The sequence below is a fragment of the Hipposideros armiger genome, unplaced genomic scaffold (assembly GCF_001890085.2).
Source record: "Hipposideros armiger isolate ML-2016 unplaced genomic scaffold, ASM189008v1 scaffold_166, whole genome shotgun sequence".
Taxonomy (NCBI): domain Eukaryota; kingdom Metazoa; phylum Chordata; class Mammalia; order Chiroptera; family Hipposideridae; genus Hipposideros; species Hipposideros armiger.
Genome location: NW_017731516.1, coordinates 1,365,851 through 1,393,281, shown reverse-complemented (window position 1 = coordinate 1,393,281; position 27,431 = coordinate 1,365,851). Strand labels below are relative to the sequence as shown.

Sequence of the window (27,431 nt, the reverse complement as noted above, 5' to 3'; positions counted from 1 at the left end):
GACTTTCTGGCAGGACTGGCCTACAGGGTGTTCCTCCAAATAAAGGTCTGTCCCTAAAGCATTACTTCCTTCCTGGCATCTCTGCTCAGAAGCTATCAGTGGCTCTCCTTTGTTTTTATTGGGGTTAGCAAACTTTTTTCTTTTCCTGTAAAAGGCCAGATAGTAAATATTTTATATATTTATATAACCATTTATATAACCATTTAAGTGACTACTAAAGAATACAAAAATGATTCTTAGCTCATGGGGAGCACAAAGATAGGTGGTAAGCTGGATTTGGACTACAGGTCATAGTTTGCTGATTTCTGATCTGTACTATCAAGTTCTGAACTGCTCAGCCTCAACTCAAGGCCCTGACTCAGCTTTCCAGGTTTGTCCCATGCTATGACTACACTGCACAAGCCCTCTGTTCTAGCTGTGGGCTCTTCATACCTTTGCTTAGACTCTGTCCCTTACTAGAAAAGGCATCCCTTCTCCACCTGCTCAAATTCTACCTACTCTTCAAGACTCAAAGCAAGTCCTGCGTCCTCTGTGAATCCTGATCGTAACAGCCATCATGACCTCTCCCACTCTGATTTCATTCTGTTGGGTTGTCGGAAAAGTCATGATGCACGTTTGCGACAGATGGCATTAGTTCATTTTTGGAAGTACTAGAGTCATTCACATCTATGTTATTGCCATGTCCTTTGAGAGCTGACAGTTCTAGCTTCATTGTAAAAAAAAAATTGAGTGATTTGGTTGAGTTTTGGAGATTTTACAACAAGCTGAAGATGGAAGACCAAACTGTGCATTTTTGCCATATTTTACTGTTTTACTTCCATAAAGTGAAGAACGCGCATCAAGCTTGTGAAAAGTTGCATAAAGTTTGTGGTGACAATGCTCTACAAGAATGTCTGTGCCAACAATGGTTCACAAAATTCCGTGCTGGTGATTTTGATTTCAATGACACTCCTCGGTCAGGGAGGCCCACCGAGGTCATGATGACAAAATAAAGGCATTGATCGAGTCAAACCCACGTTACATGACATGAGAGATTGCAGAAACATTGAACATCCATCATTCAAGTGTTCATGACCACCTGAAGAAGCTGGGATACAAAGCAAGCTCGATATTTGGGTTCCACATGAACTCAAAGAAGTTCATTTGACGGCGTGTATAAACATCTGCAATATGCTCATTAAACGTGAGGAAAACGACCCTTTTTTGAAGTGACTGATAATTGATGATGAGAAGTGGATTGTTTACAACAATGTGGTGCGCAAACGGTCTTGGTCCCAACATGATGATTCGCCTCAAACGACATCGAAAGCAGACATTCATCAGAGGAAGGTTATGCTCTCAGTGTGGTCGGATTTTAAAGGTGTCGTGTTTTTCAAGCTCCTACCAAGGGGCCAAACAATCAATTCGAATGTGTACTGTTGGCAATTGGACAGTTTGAATGAATCCATCATCCAGAAACATCCAGAGCTTGTTAATTGTAAAGGAGTTGTGTTCCATCGCGACAACGCGAGACCACACACAAGTTTGATCACCTGTAACAAATGATTGGAGCTTGGATGGGATGTGTTGCCTCACCCACCATACTTGCCTGACCTTGCGCTGTCAGACTTCCACTTGTTTCACTCTCTTCAAAACTCCTTACATGGTATCACGTTCAATTCAGATGAGGCTGTAAATCAGCACCTTGTTCAGTTTTTCGCAAATAAAGACAGGTCCTTCTATGAACGAGGAATTATGAAGCTCACTGAAAGATGGCAAAAGGTTATCGAACAAAACAGGCAATATATCATTGATTGATCTTTGTTCTTTATATAAATAAATGACCTTTGAAAAACATAGACAAAATACGTCATGATTTTTCTGACAACCCAATAGAACATGTGTGTATCAGGAGAGAGACAGGCATGGTCTGACAACTGTTACACTGAGAACCATACCTAGCATGATGGGAGGGCCCCATGGGTGAACAGCATCCATGATATTTGTTTCTGAGGGGAAGGGGTAGAAAACCACTGATCAGTATCACTCAATCTGCCCTATTTACATAGTGCCTTATGCTGTTGTTTAACTAGATTATATTTTTCCTAATGGCCCTGCCTCTGACACATCCCTCTTCATTTTCCATGGGGTTATGTGCATATTATATATTTACTGTGGGCTCGATTGCTCATATGTGGGGGTTGCTTTTTACTTCATTATTTCTCAAACTCCAGTAATTAGAATATCATTTCATGATTTTTGCCATATCTGTTTCCCAACTTAACATTTTTATGAGAGGTGAGGGTATAGCACGGATTCTATATGGTGCCCTGGGATTGAGTCCCCACTCTGCAAGTTCCTAGCTGTGTGACCCTAGGTGAGTTACCTTAACCTCTCTGTGCCTCAGTTTCTTCCCCACAAATGAAGATAACAATTTTATCTACCTCACAATAGGTTGGGAGGGTAAACTAATTGATATACCTTAAAGCCCTAATGTTATTGTTTGGCACACAGTAAGCATAGCAGAGTCTTAGATATTATTATTGTTATTGTTTTATTGTTGTTTTTCACAACCCCTGGTGAACCAGAGCATATCATTCATTGGCTCATAGCAAGCACAATGTCTGTGTATTGTTATTTCTTTTAATTGAATCACTTTAAAAATAATTTATTTAAAAAGGAAAATTTTAAAGCAAAGGTATCCACAAATTGAGAGTTCTTGATGTGATAGAAGATACATATTTTAAAAAATTTATATGAAAACAAATATATAATGACAATATTAAAATAAAGAATACTCCTCTATTCCACATGTGGGGTACACTGGTTTAACTGACATAAAATAGAAAAAGAAGAAAGTACACTTATCTGTTTGCTATTCAGTGGGGAACAATCCAAAGTGAAAGCTTTGGAATGAGCATACGACTGTTAGAATTATGGGTCTGAGGAGGTGGAGAACAGGGTTATTTCCTCATAGATACCGGAAACTTCAGGGGGACTTGTTTTATAAGCTTAATTGTTTTTTGTCTTTAAAAACCATTTATGACCATTCTGAGATGCTCTCCTAATGAGCTGAAGTTTTCAGAATGGGAGCCTTGATCATGCTGATATGCGAGAGAAGAGTAGCCCTCCTGTTGTAAAATTCCTGGGCCTTCACATGAAGGAAACAGTAGGAAGCCCACCTAGAACATGGATGGTCCACAGCCTAACTGAGTTAGCGGTGTAGAGCGATTTTATAGATTTTATGATGTTCTGCTTATTTTGTTTCCTCTTACCATAAACCAATAAATCATATAGAGCTTCAGTGTATACCTCTTCAAATTTCAGGAACTGATGTGATTGCTTTCATAATATCACAGAAAACACCAATATGGAATGAAGGAATTAGGTGGTATTGACAGTATAAAGCTATAGTGTGAACTGATTCCCCAGTGCTAGTGAAGGGTGTGAATTAGCTATGTGTTACCCGACTACATACATGAAGAATGAATCCCTACCTCGGTGTGTGTTTTAGAAAGATACCAGGTAATGGCGTGGGAAGCATTGCTTTAGACTGTAATCTTCTCCTCTGTATTTGAGCTTTCTTATCCTAATTTGGCTTCTGAATTTAAATCCTCAAATATTTTTTTCACCTTTCTTTCCGTTTTAATGAATGTTTTGTTCCCCTGGAAACCGTCATTCGACAGTGTATTTTAGTAAGCAGAAGCCATGACGCCATAGCTGTTAACAGTACAATTGACCCTTGAACGATGTGGGGGCCCCTGCACAGTGAAAACCCGCTTTTAACTTGACTCCACAGTCGGCCATTCCCATCCCCAGATTCAACCAAGTGCAAATAGAACACAGTATTTTCCATCTGGGTTGGGAAATGTGGTTGGGGATGTGAACATACTTTTTTTGATCCTCAGTTGGTTGAACCTGCAGGTGTGAAGGGCAGACTATATTTATTGAAAAAAAAAATCCACGTACAAGTGGACCTGGGCACTTCAAACCCATGTTGTTCAAGGGTCAACTGTGTATGTCATTCAATTGTCAAGAGTTTTAGGACCTTGATTACTTTGTTTCTAGAACATCCTTATAAATAATAGGAAGCCCTGCATGGGTCCTCAAGTCCTGTGAGGTTAATATTTAGTTGTTTCTTTCTGTTGCCTCCTTAGAAAGATCTGGGTTCACGGTGAGACCGGTGGCTGGATATCTGAGTCCGCGGGACTTTCTGGCAGGACTGGCCTACAGGGTGTTCCACTGTACTCAGTACATCCGGCATGGCTCGGACCCCCTCTACACCCCAGAACCGTGAGTACCCACCCTGGAAGCTGCAGCTGGGTGGAGACCACCACAATGTGAAGTGGTCAGTGCTCACTTTACTTGACCTTGACTTAGGCCCTCTTTTCCTCCTGAGCAATTTCATCTTTGTAGCTAGTGAGATGCTCAGCATTCATCTAGAGACGGAAGGGCTCATTGCAGGATCAGACTGCTCAGCTGGGGGCCTCTGATAGTGTCACTCCAGCTTCTTTCTCTAAATTTATCCCAGCACTGAACCTTTAGCTTTGGTCAGGCTGTTGATGACATTGCTCCTTAAGCCACGTGTAATTTTCATAAAGCCGTGATCCAGACCATGAGGACAATGTTGCATTGAAAGAAGCAGGGTTCACACTGAAATTCTCATAATAAGGATAATTCCTACCTGCCAGACACTGCTCTCATCAACTCATTTAATCCCCACAGCAACCCTATGGTATAGGTACCGTTATTATCTCTGTTTTTACTGATGAGGAGATGCAGGCACAGAGGGGCAAAATAAACGTTGACACACAGCCTGGACACACGTGCCTCTCCCATGAGGAGGCTCCTCCCATGTTGAGGAGGTTACACGCACAATGGCAACTCTTATGCTAATCCCCTCTTCTTCATTCCTTTCCTCACCCCCAAACTCAGAACTCTGTGCTATGCCCTCCCTGCTGCCTCAGTTTCTTCAACACTCCTGCATTGCATTCCTACCTACCACCTCTAGATCTAGATGGGGTTTGTGATTCTTTGGCTCTGTCAGATTTCCTCCAGAGAAACCATCTTTGGGACTTCTTCCCTTTCTCTACTGGACAATGGGTGGCCTAAGAGTACAGAGAGAAGCAACGTGATGATGCTGTATGCTGTCTCATGGGCCAGGGGCAGAGGGCAAGTTGTGACCACCCCCCCCACAAGTGTTCATGATTTGGTCTCATGACTCCTGGCATTATACAGTCTCTCCATGTGAAATATCCTGGCTCTTTTCCTGAACTTACTGAATTTTCCACTGCCTTCAAGGTGGACGCACGTTCCATGTTCTCTGGGAAACCTTGCCATCCTGTGCTAATCTTTCCTTCCTCAGAAAATCTGTCACTTACTGTCCTTATTATCCATCTGTGACATGTATTTAACTGGGCTATCTTTTAACATTTTAATCTTTCCTGAAATCATAAACTACTTGAGAGCAGTGCTCTGAAATATATTTCTTTGTGTGCTTTAAAACAATAAGCACACACTTATTGGGAGACGCCTGTGTTCTTGCATTGTCCAGGAACAAGACACGGTCTCTGCCCCACTGGAAGGATAAGGTGGGGGTGGGGAGGAGACAATAATCAGCATATAAACAGATAGATAACTAATATGGCATCAACCACAAGTGCTATGATGTGTGAAAAGTGCTATGAAGACAAATAAAGCAGGGAGAGGAAACGAAGAGTGATGGGCACTCCTTTTTTGGATCGAGTCATTAGGGCAGCCTTTTGGGAGGTGACATTTGAGCATAGACCAGAATGTGACTATATCTGGGAGGAATGTTCCAGGTGGAGAGAAAAGAGCAAAAGCTCCCAGGAGCTGGGAGCAGTCATTAGGTCTTTGCCCCCTTGGACTCCATTCAAATGAATGCCTAGCCCTAATATAATTTGTCACCCACTTGTAACATTGTGATTTATAATGAGAAATATATATTTGATCTTTGTCCCCGTTTCTAGAACAGCTTCTAAAACCTTTAAAATTTACTTGGTGACAGCGGTAGAGTTGTCTCTTGTTATATTAATGAGGTGACTTTTGGAAAGCCTCCAGGTCATCTAAGAGTGTAAGCTGGTTGTAAGGGGGAACTCCTGTAATTGGAGGGTTGGAACTTTCAGTCTTATCCTACTGGCCTCTGGAGAAGGAAGAGGGGTTGGAAGGAAGTTCAATCAATTGCCAATGGCCAATGATTTAATCAATTGGGCCTATGTAATGAAGCCTCCATAAAAACCCAAAAGGATGGGGTTCAGAGAGCTTCTGGGAAGCTATCCATCCCATCCTACATACCTTGCCCTATGCATCTCTTCCAACTGGATGTTAATCTGTGTCCTTTTTCATATTCTTTTATAATAAACCAGTAATCCAGTAAGTAAAATTCTTCTCTGAGTTCTGTGAGCTGCTCTAGCAAATTGATCAAACCTGAGGAGAGAGTCCTGGAAACTTCTGGCTTATAGCCAGTCAATCAGAAGCACAGGTAACCACCTGGACTTAGACAGGTGTCTGAAACCCAAGGCAGGGTTTGTTGGAACCTTCAGTCTATAGCAGGTCTGTCAGAAGCATAGATGATAACCTGGACTTGTGACTGGGGTTTGAAGTAGGTGGGGGTGGGCAGTCTTGTAGGACTGAGCTCTTAACCTGTGGAATCTGATGCTACCTCTGGGTAGATAGTATCAGAATTGAGTTAACTTGTAGGACCCCCAGGTGGTATTACAGAGAATTGCTCCTTGTTGGTGGGAAAACTACCCCCCACCCACACATTGGAAGTGTGTCCAGGAACCCAAAAGTTCTTCAGGCCACTAAGGTTATCACTTTGCTTATGATGCTGTTTTACTTGAATAACCTTGTGATTAGTGGGCTGCTACTGTCTTCACTGGGAAGCAGAGAGCGCTTAGAGATTCAGGTAGTTAAGTAGCTGATGGCAGTGCAAGTGGGCAGAGATAGGGGCCAGCCTGGAAGCCCTCTCCTCCCCCTCGGTGGGCATGAGGCTCACTGACCAGGTGGATCCCTGCAGAGTCACCACATTTTTTTTTTTTAGCTCCTTTCAGCTTCCCTGAAAGTGTTTTTAGGGTAAACAAAGGTTACTTATAGGGCTCAAGACATTTGGAAAAGAAATGCTTCTTAGAGTGGAGTGAAGGCTCAAAGGAATGTTGTCAGAGTTAGAAAGGAAAGGCAATCTCTAAATCTAGCCCAGAGGGTTTACAAATGGCCCTGTTTACAAATAGCAAGCGCTTTGTTAGTTCCCTTTGAATAACTGGCCCTCCTGAGACTTGTGAGCATGCCAATAGGTATGCAGAGAGAGAGGGCAAAGAAATGAGATTTTAGCCACAGTAGTCTATAAAATTTTGGGATAATGTGTTACATTTTTACCAAAGTACTTTCAGCCAATTCATTCAGCAAACATTTATGTGCAATGCTAGCAGGGAGGTGCAGTGGATTCAAAGATGAATAAAATATAGCAGCTGTTGTTTTTTTTTTTTTTAAAGCCGCTCACATTCTGGCAGGGGAGATAGAAACATAAATAATTATGAAAGAGTGTGGTTAGGGCTACAATGGGGCTGCGTACAAAGTCTCAGAGGAGCACAGAGGAGGGAGCAACCCGCCCGGAAAGGCTTTTCACAGAAGGTTTAAACTGAGTGGGGGTCTTGAAGTGGGTGGGGTTAGGAATTTTTTTTTTTTTTGACAAGGCAGGGTGTGGAGGGAAGGGAAAACTGTCAAGTCAAGGAAACATCAAGTGCAAAGTTGCGGAGGCACACAAGTGGCGTAAATGAGTGTGGCTTGTTACACCAGAGTGGCCAGAGCACAGGTTGCATATTAGGGATGAACTGTTTCTTCAGGTCCTCAGTGTAAATGGCCATTTGCCAAGCTAGGACCCTTGGGCTTAATTCTGTAGTCAGTAGGGAGCTATCCAAGGTTCTTAAGCATGATCAGATCATCTTGTTTGAGAAAGATGATGGGGGTGTGAGCTGGGAAAATGGGGAGGAGAATGAGCTAGCTGGAAAACCAGACATGAAACTCACATTCCAGTGGAGGAATATCGTTCATGAGGCATTGAATTAGAAAATTCAGTGGGATAGGACTAGAGGGAGCCTTTGGGAAAAACATCAAGAAGGTGGAATTAACAATATTTGGTGACTATAATGGGGATGAAGAGAGGCATGGGTCCCTAAGGTAACGCTAAGGTTTTTCGATTGCGATGTTGAATGTGTGGTTATTTTTAATAATGATTGAAAATATTGGTAGAGTATCTGGCTTGGAGGGAAGAAGGAGAGAACAGGACGATCTGGGTTGGGGGCACGTTGTCTTTGAGGCGCCAATGGGCGAGTCCTTCAGATGGAGAAGCCCCTGGTAGTTGGAAATAAGGATCGAAACTCAGAAGTGAATTTAAAGCTCCCGCTATAGACTTGAGTGTTTTCTTCCTCCTTGACTCTTATGATGACTCAGACAAGAGGAGGCTCATTCAGAAGGTGGGAACTTGGGAATCACTAACTTGGAGCTGTTTTTGTAGGCTCTTTTCTTATTGGTGGGTTTTATACCATTCTTTGAAAAAAATTATTATTATTTTACGATAGGTGATACATGTACATGACACAGAATTCAAAGCTATGAAAGGGTGTACTGTGAACCCTGACTTCCTTTCTCTTTTCTGTTGCCTTGACACCCACTTCATTTTCCCCAGAGGCGATCATTGCTACCAGTTTCCACTGAATCCTTCCAGAAACATGCTATGCAGACAAAATTCTCTGTAAATATCCCTTTGATCCTTGTGTGTTGCAAAGTCCTAAGTTCCTTCCCAGCCACATAGTTTGAATCTATGGGGCACTATACTGGGAGTGCTGCTTCCTGTCCAAGCACTTTCACAGGCATTGTCTTTGTAATGAAACCCCATTTCCTCAATTGAAAACCAACAAGAGGGCAGATTCTCCAATTTGTGAAGTTGAACTTGGCTACCGTGTTTGTTGCTTGTACTCTGCTTCCAAATACTTGCCTTCAATTGCTGAACTGTTGCAGTGGAGGCAGTGCTAATGAGACAAACTTGATCCCTGAAGATACAGGTAGAAACGAGAGTGAAAGCAGCAAAAAGGCATAATCTGAAAAAATAGTTACATTTTCCTTTTCATTCTGGAGAGAACGTGTTTTGATATCACAGCTTTCAACACACATTGGGTTTTAAACATGTCTTTGGCTTGCTTTTTGCATTTTATGTTTTAAAGATTCTGGGTCCTCTAAACCTGGCCAGATAATGGGACTTGAATGTAAAAAAATGATGACAGATTGTATTGGCTCCCTGGGGAACGTTTTCTGGGCTGGAGGATGCTAGAGAAAGTCCTGGAGAATCAGTGACTCCTGGTTTCCTTCGTGGGAGGCATTGCTGTTCTCTGTGCTTTTACCTGGATTGAAAGGTGCTGATGCTGCTGGGAGGAGGGAGGTATTCTTGCCCTTTCTCCCTTTGAGTAGTGCCGGAGGCAGTGCATAGCTGCATGCTTTGATCAGCTGTGATTGCCAGCAACTTTGTCACTAATTGAGTATTGAAGTTTGCAAATGATTTCCTTTAAAAAATCAGTTGGGTCAAATTCAAGGTTATTCCAATAATAGCATCTGTCTCACTCAGTGGAATGAAAGGAAAGATGCAGAGTTCCAAGTTGCATGGGTGTGTGAGCATCACCCAGCTGTGGCTAGTGGCAGGACAAAAATGTGAGACGTCCCATAATCTCCTGATCTCTTCTTTGCCTCTCTAGGCAGTCCATTGTGGGCTGTGCATATGGCATCTCTTGGCCACCTCATCTTCTTTTAGGACAGGGTTTTTCAACCTTGACACTATTGGTATTTTGGAAGCTGTCCTGTGCATTGTAGGATGTTTAGCAGCATTCCTGATCTCTACCCACTAGATGTCAAGAGCACCCTTCCACTCCTGTCAGATGTGCAACCAAAGATGTCTCTAGATATTGCAGAATGTCCTTTGGTGTGTGTGTGTGTGTGTGTGTGTGTGTGTGTGTGTGTGTGTGTCACAACATTGCTCTTAGTGAGAAGCGCTGTTCTACAATAGAAGAAGAAATTTGACTGGTCTTGTTAACATTGCTGCTCTGCTAATTATTATGCTCCTGCCTCTTAGAAGCAATCTGTAGAGTGTTTCCTTTCTAAAACACAAATCTGAGTATAATATCCCTTGTTTAGCTTCTGTTGGTTCCCTGACATATAGGGAAGAAGTTTGATCCCATCAACCCACACCTGCTTCTCTTGCTGCCCCCTCTATGACCTGATGCTCTAGCCACACTGGACTTCTCACCATCCCCATGGACCTGCTGGTTCATGACTCCATGTTTTTGCCCAGGTGGTTCATTCTGCTTGGAATGACTCTGGTAAAATCCTTTAATTCTCTAGGATTAAAGCTCAGTGACAGCCTTCTCTGTGAAGACTTTCCTAGGCAGTGTTAGATGCCTTACTGCTATTTTAGCACTTAGGATGCTGCATGGTAATTATTTGTTCATGTGTCAAGCTCCTTCATCAGACTGTAATTAACTCAAGGCCAGTTGGCAAAGGCAGTACAAGAACAAGAAGATCCAGACTGAGGTTGGAGTGGGTCCCCAAACCTGGCGTATAAAGTGAACACTCAGTCCAAAGTGGGCTGTAGCCCTGAGCAGCACCACCACAGCTGTCACGTGGGTAGGTGTGTTATCCATGTCTGCAGTGGGAGGGTGCTCTTCCCCTAGGGAGGAGAGTGGATCAGACAGGTAGGAACATGTCTGAAATTTGTCTGTAGAAGCTTCTTGCTGGAGGGGGTGGTGATTCATGTTAGGAAAGTCTTGGGCATTCTGCAAAGAGATGCAAGTTGGAGGGAGGGATCTCTCCCTCAGTCCCAGGTCTGGTTTGGCCTGGTCCGGCCTCTGACATCAGGCTTCTGGTTTTCAGAGGGTGCTTTAGATTTCAGCTGTGGTATTTATCTCACTCTTCCTAGCTCTGCTTAATTCGTTTGGCTTTTCTTCCCTGGGCACGTCCTTCTAGGGGATCTGTGGTCTCTAGTCTTCGTGGTTCCTACAGACTTGTGTTTTGTGCAAGATAGGTGTGGAATATTTGCTACCTGAATGTGCATGCCCATATGGACTTGGGTGTACTCTTTGCAATTACATCTGTAGTCCCGATGGCCCATGATAGCTTAGAAATGCAGAGCTTTTTAATAAGAAACACAGTTTAATGAAACCATATTCTGCTGGGGCCAACTTTTATGTTTTCCTTCAGAAGCTTTATAGACTTGACTGAGGTCTCAGAAATAAAGGAGGTAGGGCAAGAGACCCTATTTTCTAAGGCATTACTTCTATATATATAGGACAATCCTGTCTTGTTCTCTTCAATGTAGTCCAAATCCACCTTGTTTAAGATTTCTGCTTGGAGACCACAGGTGGCCAGACGTCTCATGATTTTGTACCAGGAGCCCTTTGGACATAAAACATTGCTGAGGGCAGTGTTGAAATACACAGCCATAGCACAAGCCCCCAACCCCTTTTCCATTGCTGAGGGGGAAACAACCGGGAATTTAAAAATATAAACCCATATTCTTTGACATCAGTTCTCTGAGGTTGAGCCAGTACAATATCTGTCTTTCCAGAAGAGCTATTGCCAAAGCAATACTGCAATTTTGCATCAGAAATCCCTTTTTAAAATGCTTTAATGAAAACATTTAAAAATATTCATTTCATTTTATTTTTCAGATGTTGTGCTTAACATACTAGTAACAAAAATATACTTGGCACAACATATTATATACAGTATAAGCTTATTCCATCGAAGAGTTCCATATTGAGGGTTGCATTGGGAGGACTGGTTATCAGCCCACACTAATGTGGGCGTATCTTCTGCTGCTTGTGCCTGGTTGTGTCACTTTTGAAATCAAAGGAGCAAACTTTCACCATGAGGAAATAATTCATGACACCAGTGACTAATATTGCAACGTTTATTGCCGTAAGACAACTAACCGCCTTTGCATTAAGGAAAACCTTCCTTGATTCAGTTGAGCATTTTAGGGGCAGTTAATGTTGTTTTTAAATATAACTGTTTTAAAGTTTAAAAAAGGTTTGGCAGTCAGGTGAGTTTTCCTATAATTGCCACCGTGTTTCAATTTTACAAGAAAAATAAACGTGAATTACTCCTGACATATTTTTCATCTCTTTTCTAAGTAAAGTAAATGCATTTTATGCTGAGCCCATGCTTATTAAAACAGAGCCCTCTCTAAAACTGGCAGAAGATGTCATTTATTTCCTTTTCTTATGGCTGAGACATTAGTCCTCACTTGTTAAGTGAAAATACCAGCAGGTAAGGACACAGGCCTTCACATTTATAAGGAAAGTTGGCTCTCCTCTCTCTCTTTTTTTAAATTATTATTTTTTATTGTGAAATACACATTTTTTAGAATTAGTTTCAGCTGTACAACACAGTGCAATAGTTATACGTTTTACCCCTCGAAGTGACAACCCCCCTCCCCCAATCCGCCGCCCCACTCCCCTCTCTTGATCCAACAGATGCCTCTGACTAGGTCTGCAGTGAGAGGAAGAATCGGATCTTGCTTTTCCCAGCTTTCCCTCCTTGCTGCCATCTGAGAGATTGTGGGTCTGTGAACTTGTCTGACTTACACCCTGGCCATCATGGGTGTTTTTAGCATTGGGCCTGGATGAAGTCAAGTCTGAGCAAGGTCCTACTGCAGAGCCAGGAGGATAAGCCAGAGCATCATAGACTTTAACCTTTCTTCCTATGGGCTCTGTTCAGCTTAAACTTGCTCTTTCCCACAGGACACCCAAGCCCAGTGCCAAGCTGCCTGCCTGGCCACTGGCTGTGTCCACAGGGCTATTTTCACGTTTGCTGTTCAGGACTGCAAAGCAGCGTTACTACCAGTGATTCTCAGAAAATGACATGTTCTCTGAAAGCCAATTCCCTCTGGCCTCCCTTGCCTGCATTTTAAGCCAGAGCTCACACCCCCAGCATAGCAGCCATCTTCCCCCTCAGGAGAAGTTTGGTTTGGGGCTGTACCTAGGGCCAATTAAGATGTTAGTGGCCCTAACACCTGAAAATATTGTCATCCCTTCCATCCTCATATATATATATATATATATATATATATATATATATATATATATTTTTTTTTTTTTAGCTGAGCCATCCTGCCACCTGTTGGCAGCTCAGCAACAGCTCAGCTCAGGCCAGGAATCAAACCGGGGATCCTGTTGCTCAGAGCTTAAACTCTTGAGTGAGCTCTTAACCAACTGAGCCACTCGGCCAGCCCATCAACATAATTTTAATAACAACAAAAACAACGGCAATTTTTTTTTTTACTATTAATAGCAAACATGTATATATAACTACTATATGCCAGACACTACTTGAAGTTTGTATGTGGATGAACTCATTTGATACTCACAACAACCATTTGAGTTGCTACAATTATTATTCTGAATTTATGGATTTGGAAACCGAGGCACAGGAAGGTTAAGTAACTTGCCCAAGGTCACACAGCTGGCAAGTGAGGGTGTCAGAATTTGAAAAATCAGACAGTAGTGCCGGCATATGTGGGATCAACCAATGTTTTATGTTAAGCCGTAGCATTAAACAGAAAAAACTCAAAACTTAAGTCAAATAGCTTCTTTCTTGGTTTTCTAATTACAAATTCTGTATAAGATAGTAAAGTAACACTTAATTACTTTAATTTGGTGGCCCTGCTTTGCCAGAACCCTAAGTACTGTATTTGCCTGTTGGATGGTCCAGTGTTGTGTCATCCGGTCCAGTCACCAGTCCAACTACCAGGCTTGTTAGAAGCCCTCTCTCTCCTTTGATCTTCACAGGGCCTTCGTCAGCCTGCCCCATTTATCCAGAGGAGGTATCTCCTATTTTGTTGGAAAAAGAAGGGAAAAGTGCCTCACTACAGTGTAGAAATGCAGAGAGAAGATTGCTGCGTCCACGTTCTCAGGCAGGAGGACCTACGGACTCCATGCCCTGAAATCCAGGCTTCACCTCAGAGTGACTGACAGGCAAACCACTTAACCTCCCTGTGTGAGGGATGATGAAATAACGCTTTGATCTTTGAAGAGAAAAAAACGCTTAATGTAAATACCAAGTAGGTCACTCTTACTTGGCACCTCTTAAATTCATGTGGAGGCTGATGTGCCTCATAAAATTCCAGCATGTCCTTAGTTTCAAGGCCACACTCCTAGACCTGGACTCCCAAGTTTTCCATCATAATATCGTGTCTAGTTTTGTGAACTGTCTAAAAGCAAAAATAACCCCTAAGACGTTTTACAGAGACTTTTGTCTCAAGAGCTCCAAGCACTCTAAGCATAGACATTCTATAAAAGCAAAATCAAGAACCCTAGACATTTTTTAAATTAGTTTCAGGTGTTCAAAACAATGTAATAGTTAGACATTTCACCCCTCCAAAGTGATAACCCCCTTCCCCTAATCTGTTGCCCCTCTGACATCGTATATATCTATTACAATTCCATTGACTCTATTCCCTGTGCTGTGCTCCATATCCTGTGATTATGTATATATTAAATTATAGTTGACATTCAGTATTATTCAGCTTCAGCTTCAGGTGTACAGTGCAGTGGTCAGGCATCTATACTGCCTAGACATTTTTTAAAACCTGTGCATTTTGAAATCAAATTTGTGTCTAAGTGCCTGTTGGAGCCCTGTTTTTGTTCTTTTAGGCTGTTAAACATAGTGACTTGGAATAAAGCTTCCAGCTACATATATATATAAAATTTAATTTTTTACAATAAAGCTTCCAGCTACATATAATATAAAATTTAATTTTGTTCTTTTAGGCTGTTAAACATAGTGACTTGGAATAAAGCTTCCAGCTACATACATATATATATATGTATAAAATTTAATTTTTTAATTCAATATATATTTAATTAGTTAAAAAAATTTTTTTTAGCAGATTCAAAGCAGGATTCCTTTTTCCCACTGCTCCACCCCTAAAGGTTTACCTTCCTTGCTTGCATGGTGCCTGTAATCCAAAATTAGCACTCCTAAGTGCACATATCTGAATCATAATTTATATTCCCTCAGTGCGATGTAGTCACGGAGGAGCTCATTTATGTACCTCCAGGTGTGGATGACTGAGATGACCTAGGAGAAAATTTTTTTGAGGAATATTTGCATTTTTAAATTGCAAGTTCAGAAGAAATTCAAAATGATTGAATTTTTTTAGGCCAGGAGGAGGTAACCATGGTTCATACCCTTCACTGCTGTGTAGAAATTATATCACGAGAGAGAAGGAAAAAGGGACCTGACATTTCCCCACACACGTTCTGTTCGTCTGGCATCATCCCACTCATCTCTGTGAGGTAGGCAGGATTGCCACCATTTTACAGATGGCAATTCCAAGGTTCAAAGAAGTCAGGTAATTTCCCTATAGAGCTAGAAAATAGTAAAACCAAGATCTAGTCCAAAGCCCTTATGCTACACTGGAAATTAGGAAAATTATACCTGGGCTTCACTTGGGTTTACCTCTATATGGAGCAATAGTGCCCCATCATCACTCCTCTATTCAGTTGAGTTCAAAAAACAGTCATTGAACATCTATTATGTGCCATGCTTTTCTAAGCACTGGGAACCCAGAGATGAACATAGCATGACCTCATCCTTGAGCATGCTTCTTATTTAAGTAATAAAATATCTTCCAAAAGGGCAAAACTTATTGAAATATAACAGACTTAGGTGTAATTACAACTCAATGAAATATGACGAATAATGTATAACTTGTTGGGAGCGTACGTTTAATGCATTATCTTACTGCATTAAGAACTCCATGAGCTAGGGACCCTTATCATCTCCATTTTATAGCTGAGAAAACAATACATCTGGGCTGTCCAATGTGGCAGAGACATGGCTATTTAAATTTATTAATTAAAATGGAATAAAACTATAATTTAGTGCCTCAGTAGCACTAGCCACATTTTAAGTATTCAATAGCCACCTTTGCCAAGGGGCTACCAAATAAATGCAAATATAGAGCATTTCCTTCATTGTAGAAAGTCCTATTGCACAGCACTGCTCTAAGTGATTTGCCTACGAAGGAATGTGGGAATGGACTTGGGTCTGCCTGCAGAGCATATGCTTTTAACCATTGTGTGATATTGTCTCCTTAATATTTATTGAAATTGCGGGGGTGGGGGGAGAGACACAGGGAAAGAGTTAAAAACCTCTTATTTTTTTAAGAAATAAGAAATATCTGAGGTTCTGAGATGGTGGGGAACTAGAGACATAGCGAAAATTTCCCTTGCAGTTTGTTTTTGGTTCTTATAAGAGCTGGAAACTTTCTTCCCCTGGGTCAGGAATGTTAGCACTTGCTGTTTGACTGCACTTTTATGGAACTATCATGGGACTTTGCTAGGAGTTAAACTAGGATTTTCCTTATTTACTTTTAAGCCGCAGTTCCTAACACAGTACCTGGCCCATAATAGGCACACAGTAAATGCTTTTTGAGCATTTCAATAACGATAAATTTCAAAAACGATGACTATTGTGTTTTCTGCCCATCTCAAAAGAATCATAGTGCGGAAGAGTAACATGGGTTGCCTTCTTATGATTCCCAGGGGGAAATAAGGAAAGAAGACTTTTTCCAGGGCTTGGCTTCGTAAAAAGAGGGCCACATATGTGTTTATCTACACTGTGATAAGGACATAAGAGGAAATGATCGTAAGAGCTGCCTAAAATCTGGGCCAGATACCGTATGTTATTTTAAATCTAAACTAAAGGAACTCTATATGGCTCCAGAGTGAGCACTGAAAAAAACCACACAAAACTGCCTCTATACCAAATTAATTCCTGTTATCATCTCCTTAGTGCAGTGAAAACAAACTGAGTCACCCCCTTTTCAATGCTTCCCAGTGCGTTATCCCAGATGACTTGCACTTACCCACCAAATGTGGTGTGAAAGCTGAAAAAAATACCCCATTTTGGCTCCCAGCTCATCCCCATACTTCTTTTCATCAATGCAAGCAATCCACTCCCCCACTCATCTTTTCTTTCTCTTCATGATTTAGCTAAAGTACTGGCTTCTGTGTCATTTAGAACAAACAAAACCTATAGAAATATGGTTTGAAAGACAGATGCGCTGATTTGGGATGGGAAGTAAACATTGGATGCTCACTCACTGCTTCTTAAAGGCTTCAATTTACAGCAGAAATAAAAAGGAGCTGTTCCACGGGCAGTGTGAGCAGTCAGCTTTGAGAACTGATAAGAGGGAAAAAAATGCCAGGCTCGTTTTGAATTTGCATTTAACAACCAGGACCCTGATTTCTCCAGGCAGCAGAATGATGGCAACTTTCTTAGAATGATTTAAGAATTCCCTGGAGGCATTTTGCCCAGGCTCCTTTGTAGGCCATTTCGGGAGGCTTTAGAGTCCTTCTAACAGGGCTTATCAGAGAAGATTCCAATTTAGAGCAGCCAAAGTTTAGTGTCTGGTATCAGCTCTAGCTTTTCTTTCCTTCTTTCTTTCTTTCTTTTTTTTTTCTCTTCAAAAGGAGACATGATGTTTTACAGTGTTAACAGTTTTGAAAGGTCCTACATTTCAGTGAACAGAGCACTATTGGGAAAAGGACTCTGAAAAGCATTATTCAGGCAAAAATGCATCAAAAGGATGTGAGTTAAAAAGGGGAAAGTTTGCCGATGTAGAGATTGGAGGCAGCATGTGCTGACAGGTGCAATTATAGCCAAATAATTGAATCTTTTAAGAGCAATCTGGTAAGATAAGGCAAGAGCTGTGGACTCACCTCAGAAACCTGGTGGTAATTAGATACTCAGGGGTCCAGCTGTGGATGACATACCAACGTGGGGAACTACTTTACCTGCAGGACATAATAGCTGTTGCACTTTATAAGTAGGGTGAAATGGCATGATTTCAGTCCAACAGAATTTAATTGATGCAAAGGTTGGCGAGAAGGCTCAGCCTTCTTCCTCAGACCCCCAACAGTCTGGCACCTCTTTCAGCCCCGAAGAGTTTTAGTCAATCTAGCGTCTAAGTCCTTCAGTCTCAAAGAAACTAAAGAAATGTCGACTTCTCAGAGTTAATTGCTTTTATTAGTACCGTTAAAGATCTTTCTGCTTCAGTTGCCTTTGTCTACATCCCGTGCATTAGCTGAAGACACTGGGATAGAGCATAATCTGGTGTTTATTTCTGAGACTGTTCTGCCAAAGTCTTAAAAGACAATAACCTTCTTTCTGGTTTGAAATATAGGTGCTTAAAGCCTTGGCTCGAGGAGAAGGGTGGTTCCTGTACATACTGTGGCTCTACTTGCTCAGGAATTGGAGCAGCAGCTCTTCCTAACGCTCTCTCTGCGTGGAGACGGAGCTGAGGAGAGGGGGCAAACTAGTGCAATACAGAGTGAGCGCTTCTACTTAAAACAGAGCAAAGGGCACCCTTAACGTGCCATTAATGCTTCTGTCAGACATCTTGCTTCAGGCTTTCATTCTCAATGAAACAATATAATGTACGCTGCTATAGTGTGTGATTTTTTTTCCTTTCAAATCTATAATTTCTTTTTTCCTCTTCTATGTATAGTTGGATTACCTTGTCACTGTAATGCTATTAAATCTTCTTAAGTTGGCTGTGAGTTACAGGCTTTTGATAATGACACCTTAATTTACAATCCAGATGACAACCCCTTTTCTACCACCGAGAATTGACATCTGAATGTCTTTGGATCTCGTATTTTCCTTCCTCTTTCCCTTCTTAATTGCCAGCTTTTCACTTTCCCTTCTAGCTTTTGGGCTCCATTAGGACCTAGGTTGATAGAAGACTGTCTTGTGTAGCAGCCTTCCTCAAGTATTTAACAAGCTCCAAAGTAAACCCAGAATTCACCACCATGGAAGCCATGGCCTCTTCTGTTCTCACATTTATAATGTGCTGAGCACAGTGCCTGACCCACAATAAGAATTCAATACGGGTTGGCCACAAAAATTATTTTAGTTTCTGCTCACCTCGTTTATTCATACCATGAGCTAATACCATCTTCAGTATTTCCCTGGAGTTTGACATCTGGTCTAATTTTGGAATTATTGTTGTCACATTTTCTACCTGGATCAGTAAAGGTGCTTTAGTGTTTACATCACAGGCTACAATGGGGGTATTTGGATTTATCCATGGTGGGCCACTTGGTCCTAATTCTAACATTGGTGCAGACTGCATGACCTTATAAAAACCTGATCACAGGAGCGAGTCTATAGGGTTTACTCCTTCTGTGGAAGTCTTAGACCTTTAACTGAATCAAATGCACATGGAGGAATAATTAGCTACCTAGTGACCTTTATGTCACCTCCTTTCATTATTCTCCAGTATCAATGATGTAATTCTAGTGGAATTAAACTCGGGCAGCTCAAAATTACATAATCACATCAGCTGTAGTTTCAAACACTAGTTGCTTGAAGCCTGCTAGCCCAGCTTTTAGCACTGTAAGTTATGACATTGGGGTCTCCACCTGGCTGTATCTTACTATCACCAGCAGAGATTTAAAAAAAATACAAATGCTCAGGTATATCCCAGAGAGTCTGCCTGAATTGGTATTAGGTAGGACCCAGTCACTGGTATTTTTTAAAATGCTCCTCAAGTAATTTGGAGGGTTGAAGATCACTGATTGGTTGGAAAAGAGACAGCATGCTACATTTTTATTTGTGCTAACCAACTTGGTTAGCCATGGCACACCCCCCTTCTGATTTAATCCACAAATACAAGTTAAAACAACAGAACAGAAAGAGCATAGCTTTGATGCAGAGGAACCTGATTTCGAATCTTGTCACTGTTTCTTATTAATAGAGTGACCTTGGAAAAGAAGCTTAAGTTTACGAAATTGTAGCTTCCCCATTTGTCAGATGGGAATAATACAACTTTGTAAGGGAACATTAAATTACTAATGTGATAAGAAAACATTTAGTACAATATCCAGCATACAGTATGAGCTCAGTATATGTTAGCGTCCCCACCCCCCACCCCCACCCGTCTGCCCTTAACTTATTTGTAGGTAAAATGAGAGGCCTGGGTAACATTTACATTCCCCTTATCCTCTAAAATTCAATAAGTCTGATTCTCTGTTTTAAACATTGTGATTGGAGAAAAAACAGCACATCATTTTCCACAAATTCAGTTTATGTACAAGAAGAAAGCTATTGGCACACAGTTGACAAGGAATGAATTTGGAGTTTCTTTTAGTATCGTGTCCGCATATCTCACTTGGCTGCCTTTTCAGCCTGACATGTCTATGAAGGGGCTGGCCAAGCTTGGGGACATGGTTTAAGTTGTGGGAACAAGATTTTTTGATTGAGTCATGCCATCTCTTTTATATGGGAATCTATCTTGTCCCTTTGACCACCATTCACTTGCTTCAATCACATGACCACCTAACCTACTTTATACTTGTAATAATGGTGGTAGCACCTGGCATTTCTATAATAGCACCTATGTAAAGTGATATACTTCAGAGAAGTCCAAATGAAATCAGAAAACATCTTTTAATTACTGCCTGGCTAATTAGTTTTTGTCAAGAAAACAAAATATTGCTGCCTCTTGATCTAGTCCCAGAGAGTCATTGGAGACTTCATTCCAATATAGAATCAAGGAAGTGTTTGTGATTCATGGCCATGACTCAGTAAGTCATCTGCCTTGCTTCTTTGTGACACATACCTACCTGCCTTTGCCTCGTCATCTGGCTCCAAATGGAAGCTCAGCCAAATGAGAGAGGGTCTAAACTTCTATTATTACCTAGTTCAGGCCATGCAAAGCAGAGGACCGGGTGGGTCTTCCAAAGTGCAGGCTCAAGGGAATTGTTTGTGTTATAGGCAGATAAATGGTCTATGGGGAAAGTCACTTTGATGATGACAGTATGATGCTCTGCTGTTTCCCAGTGTCTGGCAAAGTGTAACATGAGATGTAGTGCAATTTAGGGGTTAAGAGCAAGAGATTAGAAATCATGACAAGCTGGATTTGAATTTTGGCTTTATCTCTATCTATAGCATGAGTCAGCAAACTTTTTCTACAAAGGACCAGCTAGTAAATATTTTAGCCTTTGTGGGCCATATGGTCTGAGTCATAACTACTCAACTCTGCTGTTTTAGTCAAAAGGGGCCACAGATAATACATAAATGAATGGGCATGGCTGTATGCCAGTGAAACGTTATTTACAAAAACAGACCATGGGCCAGATTTGGTCTATGGCTGTAGTTTGCCCACTGCTAACCTTTGGATTTTGCACTAATAAATTACTTGAATACTCTAAGTTTCTCTTGAGGATTAAAAGAGATAATAGATATAATAAAACACTTATCAGATTCTTGGCATAGAGTAAGCACTTTAAAATAGCTGCTCTTATTTTATTAAAAATATTATATATAATATAATTTAAGATGCCATTGATTGTAAGGCACATTTTATTTCAAAGATGTTAAAATGTGATAAAAGTCAGAATTAATGAAATTTGGTAACAGTAATTAACTAGAGTAACAAGGTTATGTTTAGGGTTTTAAGTATTTTTTTTTTTTACCAGTGATAGTTTGAAGCTTCTCATACAACATTTCTTTGTGATGGTTTTCTTATCAGAGACACATGTCACGAACTCCTGGGACATGTTCCACTACTTGCGGATCCAAAGTTTGCTCAATTTTCACAAGAAATCGGCCTGGCGTCTCTGGGAGCATCAGATGAAGACGTCCAGAAACTCGCCACGGTGAGTTCATTTTCAACTTAACTGTTCTATTTATGTCCATTTGAAGGTAAAAAAAGCTTTAGAGTTATCAATTATGAATTTTAAGGCAAACGTTCTGGAGAGGGCATGGTGACTCTACCTTTCCGTGTTGTGTTCTTTTGAAGCACAGTGTATTCTTGGCTTATTAGCCATCAAAATACGTGTACTTTATCCTTCTCATTCAGGGGTTGGCTAGATAGAAGATCTTTTAGTCTTGCAGGTCTTAAGGTCTCTGTCTCAATGACTCAGCTCAGCCACTATGGTGTATAAGCCGTCACATACAATACGTAAATGAATGAATATGGCTGTGTTCCAGTCAAACTTAATTTACAATAGCTGGTGGTGGGCAATATTTGGCCTGTAGTTTTCTGACTCTCATTTTATTTTAATGTTTATTTCCTAGAACTATTGTATTAGTAATAGTAAAAGGTATGCATATATGCTAGGGTTGGGGTTGTACTTGAGATTATCTCTTTGATTAGTTGCTATGATTGTGGTAAGACACAATTTGAGTCAGCAATAAGAAGCTCAGGCCAAACAATTATAATAAGTACAAAATTGGAAAAAGATTAAATAGAAGCGATGGTCTCAGCAAGTTTCTTCTCAAAACAAGTAACATGAGAGGAAATGTGTAATATTGGTGGCTACCTTTAAGATGCTGAAGTGCTAGATCTTGTAAGCTCATGTGTCTTACCTTAGGCCCACTTACAGAGCCCAATGTAAGAAAGAACAGTTTAATAAACTCACTTACCTACAGGGACCAGTCTATTAGCCTAAATGAGCATAAAAAAATGGGATCTTAAGTTGTGTGTATTTGACACAGATACACATTGAGGGCCTATTAAACATGTAGGAATATTTTTCACTCCCACCAAGAAGTAAGTTTTCTCCTAGATTTCTTAAGACATACAACCCTTTCTGTATATCTTTTGTTTCCTACTTTTGATAGAGATGTGGGAACTGGCAAGTATTTCTCTACTAAAGAAGAAACAGCAGTGCAAAAGCCATGCTATTGGTGTCAGTGTGGGGATGAATAGGGTTAGGGGACTTTGGTGAACTTTGGGAGAGTATGTCTATTCTACAGCAGAAGGCTGATCCTCACTTCCCACTCATGGCTGCCAGATGGAAATGCAGGGCTTTGTGTTGCCAGGTCTTCAAACTTTTGAGAGAGGCTGGCGATCTGGATTTCTAAATAAAATTGCTTGATTTTAAAAATTTTAGATCACAAGAAAAATCTACCATTATGAGCTGAGGAATATATAGACTGAATCAGGATCTTGACTTTCTACTTTTTAACCTTTGCCCTAAGGAATATATCTCATTTATATCATCATGTGTTTGTTGGTAACTGGCTTTCTCCAGAGCAAGTGATGAGAGAGAGAGAGAGAGAGAGAGAGAGAGAGAGAGAGAGAGAGGGAGAAATCGATATTGAGGGGAGGAAGTTGTAATATCTTTTGTGACTTGATTCTATGCTGTTCATGTTGGCCATATTCTATTCATTAGAAGGGACTCACTCCAACTCACGCTCAAGGGGAGGAAATTTAGGCTTCACCTTCTGGAGAAAGGAGTATCAAAGTGTTTGAAGACATGTTTTAAAACTACCACACATGAGTCCTGTTATTTAATTCTCAAATAATGGGTTTGGGTTTGAACTCCACATTTGGAACCTTTTCTGTGTTTTTCAGATTTCTCTTGAAATTTTCTGGTTCCAACCTTTGATTCACAACAGCTCATATATATATATATATATATATATATATTTTTCTGGCTGAGCCATCCTGCCACCTGTTGGCAGCTCAGCTGCAGCTCAGCTTGGGCCAGACTCGAACCGCTGTTGCTCAGAGCTCAAACTCTTGAGCGAGCTCTTTCTTAACCAACTGAGCCACTCGGCCAGCCCAACAGCTCATACTTTTGATTAGGGATGAATGTATTGCTTACTTATCTGACTCTAAATAGCCACAAACTGGGATTTAACTTTGTATGTGTGTGTGTGTGTGTGTCCAAAGAGAGGAGAAGAAAGAAATAAAGTAGGACTTGATGAATGTGAATGTAGGTGAATCTTAGTGAGTGAGTGATCTTACTCTTTTCTTAAAAGCAGTGACAAGAAAGCAGTTTTGTTGTCCCTTATTTTTACATTCCATCAAATGATGAGTAATTAATTCCATCATTCAAACTAATATGTGCAAAGAACATGGTCCTCACTTGTCAAACATTTATAGCCTCTGTAGATAAAAACCAAGATTATTCAGAGGAGAGAAAGTTTCTGCAATCTTGAAAGGTGAGAAAAAGTGAGCCAAGAGGTAAAGAGGGGAAGGGAGAATAGAGGGACAATTTCAGCAGGAATAAGAAACCAGTTTTGAGGGCCATGCTGCAGCCCAGGGTTGCCTTTTGCACTAGTTTTCTGTTGCTGCTGTAACAAATTATGTGTGGCTTAAAACAATATGAATTTGTTATCTTACAGTTTTATAAGGTTAGAAGTCCAACACAGTTCTCACTGGACTAAAATTAAGGTGTTGGCAGAGCTGTGTGTTCCTCTGTGGAGGCTTTAGGGGAGTATCTGTTACCTTGCTTTTTCCCGCTTCTAGAGGCTACCCACATTCCTTGTCTCATGGCGTTCTTCCACCATCTTCCAAGTCAGCAACATTACACATCTCTGACATTCCTTCCATTGTCACATCTTTTTCTCACTGACTATAGCTGGGAAAGGTCTTTTGCTTTTAAGGACTAATGCTTTTAAGGACGTTGGTCCCCCCCTGGATAATTCATGATAATCTTCCCACCTCAAGTCCATACCCTTAATCATATCTGTGAAGATAACAAATTTGCAGATTCTGGGGAGTAGGGTGTGAATATCTTTGGGGCAGGGCATTATTTTTTGTTTCTATTTTTATATTTGCAAGAAAAAAACTAATGCATGTGCCTTGAAAACTATTTTACATGGGCCAGTAAATCTGTAGGATGAGTACATTTTCTTTCGGAATTTGCATTCCTTAGCATGATTCTAGTACTCTGGGCTATGGATTGCCCTAGATCCAACAGCTAAAAACACTTGCATCTGTTAGAAAGCATTAGGGCATTAATTATATTTCTCTCTCTTTTGTTCATTGCCCTTTCCCTGGAATGCGTCTGCTTTGCTGCAAGAGCCAATTCAAGTCAACAGATATTCTTTAAGTGGCCGAAGAACCTTAGGTACTGTGAGGTAGGGATAGAAAAAGACTAAAAGGTAGTACTTGTTTCAGGGCACTTATGATCCAGAACACAAAAATACAGAACACCTAGAATTAGCGTCAGCTTTTATTGATGTACATGAGAAGATATGTAGAAGAAGGGGATTTAAGGTAACTCTACTAAGCATGTGTGAACTCTGAGTTCACTGTTGGAGACTAGGATTCAGAATCGGGGCAGGGGCCAACATAGAGGTTCTTCTCTATACAGGAATTGACTGGTGACAGGTTAGGAAGATCAAGTGTCTCCCAAGGGAGCCAATCTGCTTGGACTCTTGCAGTGGCTTTGATAGTTAATAAAAAAACCCAGAGTGTAAACTTGCAAAAGACTTCAGTGCAAAAGATTTTGAGTCTCTTTTAAACGCAGTGGACAGTAGGGGTAGGAGGTGGTGTCTCATCATGGCTTTGCCTGATCTACGCATTTCTCCTTTTCCAATATTGCATGAGCCCCCACCCCAATGCTCTTTGATTTTTTTTTTGTCTTTCGCAAGCCTTACAGTTTCAATTCTTTCCAGTTTTATAGACTGCCCACTTACTTTCAATAGTATTTTGCAAACCAAAGAGACATTTGGGAAGCTTTTTTCATATGATGTAGAGAATATGAAGGAAGATAGACTCACAGGATGAGGAGAGTAGGATGATTTTTCCAGAAGTTGATACTAAAACTGCCCTTGATTTCTACAACCCCATCCCGTCCCTCAGTGAAAAACAAAGTGAATGAAAAACTGCTAGAAGATGGTCTCGAAAGAAAACACAGTTAGATTTCAGCCAGACAATTTCAAAGTAAACCTTGGAATAAGGAACCTATCCGATGACATGCGTATTAATGACCCTCAACCAGATGCTGAAGCTAGAAACCTAATTTAATGACCCAGTTGCAAAGACTAAGCGATCAGAGCTAAGGTCTCCCTAGGAGGGGTGAAAAACCCAGTGGTGGGAGGATAGCGGTAGTTGGCGAGGTCGCTTGCTGTCCAGGTGAGAAACGGAGGTGTTATTAGCTGATTTCCTCAAAGTGGTTCCCATTATGTCCCCAGAAGAAGTACTAGAATAAAATGAGAGATGAGTTGTACCAAAGGAGAAAAATCCATAGAGAGGACAAATGGAAAACCACAGAGATCACTATTTATGCAGAACAACGAGACAGACCATATTATTCTTTTACTCCAGATGAGATTTATATTATTAATGACTCTGTTTATATATTGCCTGTTTTTCCTCATTTAGTATATTTAAGCACTGATGAAAAAGAGAGTCATGCCTAGTGAAAACAGATACTTAATAACTTTCTATGATGTGCTGTCAACAAACCTATCTAAGGAACAAAACAACTTCCACGAGGACGAATTGGTGCCGCCAGACTCCGTCTTGTCCTGAGCTGCTTTTGAACTTCTGGGTCTGATCTCAGAGGGAGCAGGCTATTGCCTGTAGCTACTGCTTCCCCTTGCTATATTTCTGCCTGATATTTATTTTGACATTTTAATAATGCTCAGTTTTGATAATGAAGCTATCTCCGCTGTTTTATGTGGGCAATGGTTTCTTCGCCCTGAGAACCATTTAAATGAAACTCTTTTGTATCTGAAGAAATTGATGCTGCTGCTTGGTAAATGTATTTCAAATGCATTGTTATACATGTAAATAATTTGCCCTCTGGTGAATAATGAATAAGGCTACTGGTTTTGGCAGCTGCACTCCTTTCATACTCATCATTGCAGTCCAAGGTCTGTGCATGATAGATATGTAAAAATATTCCCAAGAAGGGCTGCTTAGAGTATGCTATAATATTGAGACCAGCCATTTTCCACTGTAGTGCTGGCTTAAGTGGATTTAATGCATTAGTGTCATCTTTAAGGGCTGTAAACTTAAATGCCTCCAGGGGCCAGATAGGTAGCAAACATGTGTGAAATAGCCTGATATAAGATAATAAGGAGTACTGGGGCCTCTGGAGAACTGGAGAATACACATTACACCTAGAGGCCCTCACATTAAAAAATTACAGCAGAACGAAACCTTCTTTGGCTGCAATCTATGTCTGCAAGGTGAGACAGAACTATAGGCTCTCAGCTGCTAGCCCTTGTATCTAAAGTTAGATTAACTTTAGACAATGCCATACTTGAGGACCAGCCTAACCTACATTCATCTTCATATCATATGGAACGTTTTCAAAAAAGTGGCTATTTTTTTCCTGGGAAAAGATGACTATTACAGTGTTCACTAGAATTAAGTATCTCGTTGTTGAGAGGTGACTGGTTTTGAATTATAATTTTTAACAGAGAAAAGCATGACTGTCATACACTGGTGCTGAGCACATGTCAGAGCTTTATTTAACTCACTAATGAGAGAAAAGCAGGGTGGTATCCCTTGTTCAAAGAAGAATTTGAGAGGCTGAGACTATATAGTTGCTGAAAGAATGATTTCTGGAATAAGGTGCAAACGGGTTTCTGTTCTACAGGGGAAGAAACCATAACCTTGAAGTTAT

At 40.8% G+C, this 27,431-nt stretch overlaps 1 protein-coding gene across 1 annotated transcript in view; it reads left to right on the top strand.

Annotated features, from left to right (window-relative positions):
• The window catches only part of TPH2 (tryptophan hydroxylase 2), a gene marked incomplete at its 5' end in the record, with an annotated part of 114,842 nt that overhangs the window by 42,647 nt on the left and 44,764 nt on the right, over positions 1 to 27,431 (top strand). The window contains 2 exons of the mRNA XM_019651764.1: positions 4,137 to 4,272; positions 21,587 to 21,713. Of these exons, the coding sequence (XP_019507309.1) occupies positions 4,137 to 4,272; positions 21,587 to 21,713 (263 nt within the window). The remainder of the gene's footprint in view (positions 1 to 4,136; positions 4,273 to 21,586; positions 21,714 to 27,431) is intronic.